At 35.2% G+C, this 3,389-nt stretch overlaps 1 protein-coding gene across 1 annotated transcript; it reads left to right on the top strand.

The window, feature by feature from the left end:
- Window positions 1-1,659: 1,659 nt before the first annotated feature.
- On the top strand, window positions 1,660-2,580 carry LOC134934063 (olfactory receptor 11L1-like). Its single transcript, XM_063929576.1, has one exon. It carries the CDS (start codon window positions 1,660-1,662, stop codon window positions 2,578-2,580), a length of 921 nt encoding a protein of 306 aa, XP_063785646.1.
- Window positions 2,581-3,389: the final 809 nt, after the last annotated feature.

Genomic DNA, 3,389 nt, shown 5'->3' with positions numbered 1-3,389 from the left:
CCTTTTTTTTTTTTTTTTATATTTTTTTTTTTATCACTAACCTTATTTGATCCTTATTTCTTTGTAAGGATATCCTTATGTCTATCCCATGCATGTTTAAATTGCTCTACTGTCTTAGCCTTTACCACCTCTGATGGGAGGCTATTCCACTTGTCCACTACCCTGTGAAGTAATTTTTCCTCAAATTCCTCCTGAACCTCCCCCCCTCCTGTCTCAGTGCATGTCCTCGTGTCCTATTGCTTCTCTTCATTTGGAGAACGTTTCCCTCCTGGACTTTGTTAAAACCCTTGATATATTTGAAAGTTTCTATCATGTCCCCCCTTTCCCTTCTCTGCTCCAAACTATACATATTGAGATTTCTTAGTCTTTCTGTGTATGTTTTGTGATGTAGGCCATGCACCATTTTAGTTGCCCTCCTTTGTACAGTTTCTAATGTATTAATATCCTTTTGAAGATATGGCCTCCAGAACTGAATACAGTATTCTAGATGAGGCCGTACCAATGACCTATACAGTGGCATTATTACTTCTTTCTTTCTGCTGCTGATTCCTCTCCCAATGCAACCAAGCATCTGACTAGCCTTCCTCATTGCCTTGTTACATTGCTTACCTGCTTTTATGTCACCTGAAATTGTGACTCCTAGATTCCTTTCCTCCTCAGTAGTTTCCAGTATAGTGCCATTAATACTGTATATAGCTTTAGGATTTTTGAGACCCAAGTGCATGATTTTGCATTTTTTGGCATTAAACTGTAATTGCCAGACTCTTGACCATTCCTCTAGTCTACTTAGATCCTCAATCATTTGTTTTACCCCACCTGGTGTGTCAGAGATCAGAATTTGAATGAGTTGCCATTGAAAAATTGGCAATGGATGTAATAGGGTATTGCTTCAGCTGGTGAATTTCTGCTCTTATATGAAGAGCTTGCTTAGCATCAGATGTGTCTGGGGTAATAAGTTTAGTTTCTACATGTTTTTTTTAACTATCACAATGTTAACAATCAGATCATTACTATATTGTTGATAGAGAAAATGTGTTGACAAGTTCTCAGTGTCAACAATCACAATGTTTGACTTGCAAAATGTCAACTATAGCACAATGTGGAAACTATCAAATTGCAGACATCCAAAATGTTGCAGGTACATAATGTCAACATTCAATGTTATCCCTGATGCTTACCCTAACATTTTTATTTTCAACATTTCACTGTCACATCATATGTCAGCATTTTAACTGTCAACTTCCCAGGTATCAACATTTTGACTATCAACATTGATATTGTAGATAGTGTATGTAGAGGGTGATGACTCAGTAGGTCAATGTCACTGATTCATCAAGTACTATATATTTAGTGATTGTATATTTATGAAAAAGTACATCTTTGTGGAGTACCTTTTTTTGCAGATGTTGTCTAATGATAATTTCTCATAGAACAATGGTGATTTATTTTATGTACATTAATATTTTAAGATGTAATAATACTTTTTTTCCTAGAGGAGGTCAATCTTTTTAAGCATGATAAAAATCACAATGTCATACACTATTCCATATATAGCTGATCAAATAAATGTACAGTAAATATGATTGTACAGTGATTGGATGGGTTATCACTGGTTGTGGCATCTTACAGTATGTGTATCTTTCAGGTTTTGCTCACAGAATGCATGAGAACAATATCTCTTACGTCTTTCTCCTGGGATTTCCAAATCTTCACAGCTTTAATATTATATTGTTCTTGCTTCTACTCAATGTTTATTGTTTCACCATATGCGGTAATGTTCTTATCATTGCTTTAGTGTCAATGAGCAAAACTCTCCATTCTCCAATGTATTTCTTCATCACACAGGTGTCTGTACTGGACATTCTAATGGCCACAAACATTCTCCCTTATGTGCTTCACATTGTCCTGCATGATGGTGGCACCATGTCTCTTGCTGCCTGCATATCACAGTTTTATGTGTTTGCTGTATCAGAGGCATCAGAATGTTTCATTTTTATGGTGATGTCATATGACCGATATCTGGCTATCTGTAACCCACTGCGATATAACGCTATAGTCAGCAAAACATTTTGTGGAATTTCTGTATTTCTTTCATTGTCATTAAGTGTCTTCCTTATGGGAATAAATGTTATACATATTTGTAAGCTAGACTTTTGCGGACCAAGTCTTATTGACCATTTCTTCTGTGATTTCCCTCCTATTCTAATGCTTTCTTGTTCGGATACTTCACAAATTCTAATGCAAGCAGCTCTAATTGGCATATTTATTATCACATTCCCATTCATAATGATTATTCTCTCCTATGTGTTCATCATCACCACCATCCTAAACATCCGCTCCATCAGTGGTAGACAGAAAGCCTTCTCCACTTGCAGCTCCCACCTGACTGTTGTGTGTATATTTTTTGGGACTCTTTTTTCTGTGTATGTGGTTCCAACCAAAGGACAATTATTGGCCACCAGTAAGATATTGTCGCTGCTGTACACTGTGGTGATACCATTGCTTAATCCATTCATCTACAGCCTGCGGAATAAAGACTTCAAAAGCGCTTTTGTAAAATGGAAACTTAATTATAATTAATGTTATTTAATAACAACTCATATTCAAGATGTATTTATAATAAGAATATACAGTAGATTTAAAATAAAAAAATTGTAAACTGTAGTATTCTTCAATTTTGCAGTTAGAATTCCAATGTATGTGCTTGTTTATAAATTTGTTATACATGTGAATAAATATCATCATGTGACATATATTGCGGAGGAGGCACAAAATCTATATACAGTAAGCACAGGACTAAACTGAAAATAAGATAATAACCCCTTCACTACGGAGGGGTTTCTGCTGTGCTGCAACCATTCTTTATTGTTTGCACTCGTCACATTCCAACCTCAGATAACTTTAAACTTTTATTTCCATCTAACGTATAAAATAGGGAGGCTCTTATGAGCTTATATTTGGGAGAGTTACAGTACAGTAGGCTTCAGTCACTTCCTCTTTTTTTCAGGATTCCGTAAAGCTGTGTCTGGAATTGTTTGAGAACCACACCCAAGGATGATGTTCACTCTGTTGAGAGATTTATTACTACTGCATGTTTGCAGAATTACAAAAAGGTACCAGCGCTATGAGTTGTTCCAATTTAAACAAGCACGATGGATTCATTGCATATTTTTTTTAAATTAAATAACAATATAAACTTTTTAAGAAGAAATATTATGATGAGAACCATATATAAATATATATTGCCACTATTTCAGAGAATAGAATAGAAATATAGTTTAATATAACTGCTCCTTAGGACAGTGTCCACATTCATGATCCCTGACTTTTATATAGGTATGGAAATATCCTCCATAAACATACGCATCAAATACACATCAGCTGGTATT

This window comes from Pseudophryne corroboree, chromosome 6, assembly GCF_028390025.1.
Source record: "Pseudophryne corroboree isolate aPseCor3 chromosome 6, aPseCor3.hap2, whole genome shotgun sequence".
In the NCBI taxonomy this organism is placed as follows: Eukaryota; Metazoa; Chordata; class Amphibia; order Anura; family Myobatrachidae; genus Pseudophryne; species Pseudophryne corroboree.
Note: the sequence above shows the minus strand (reverse complement) of the source record. Positions and strands in the feature narration are given on the sequence as shown.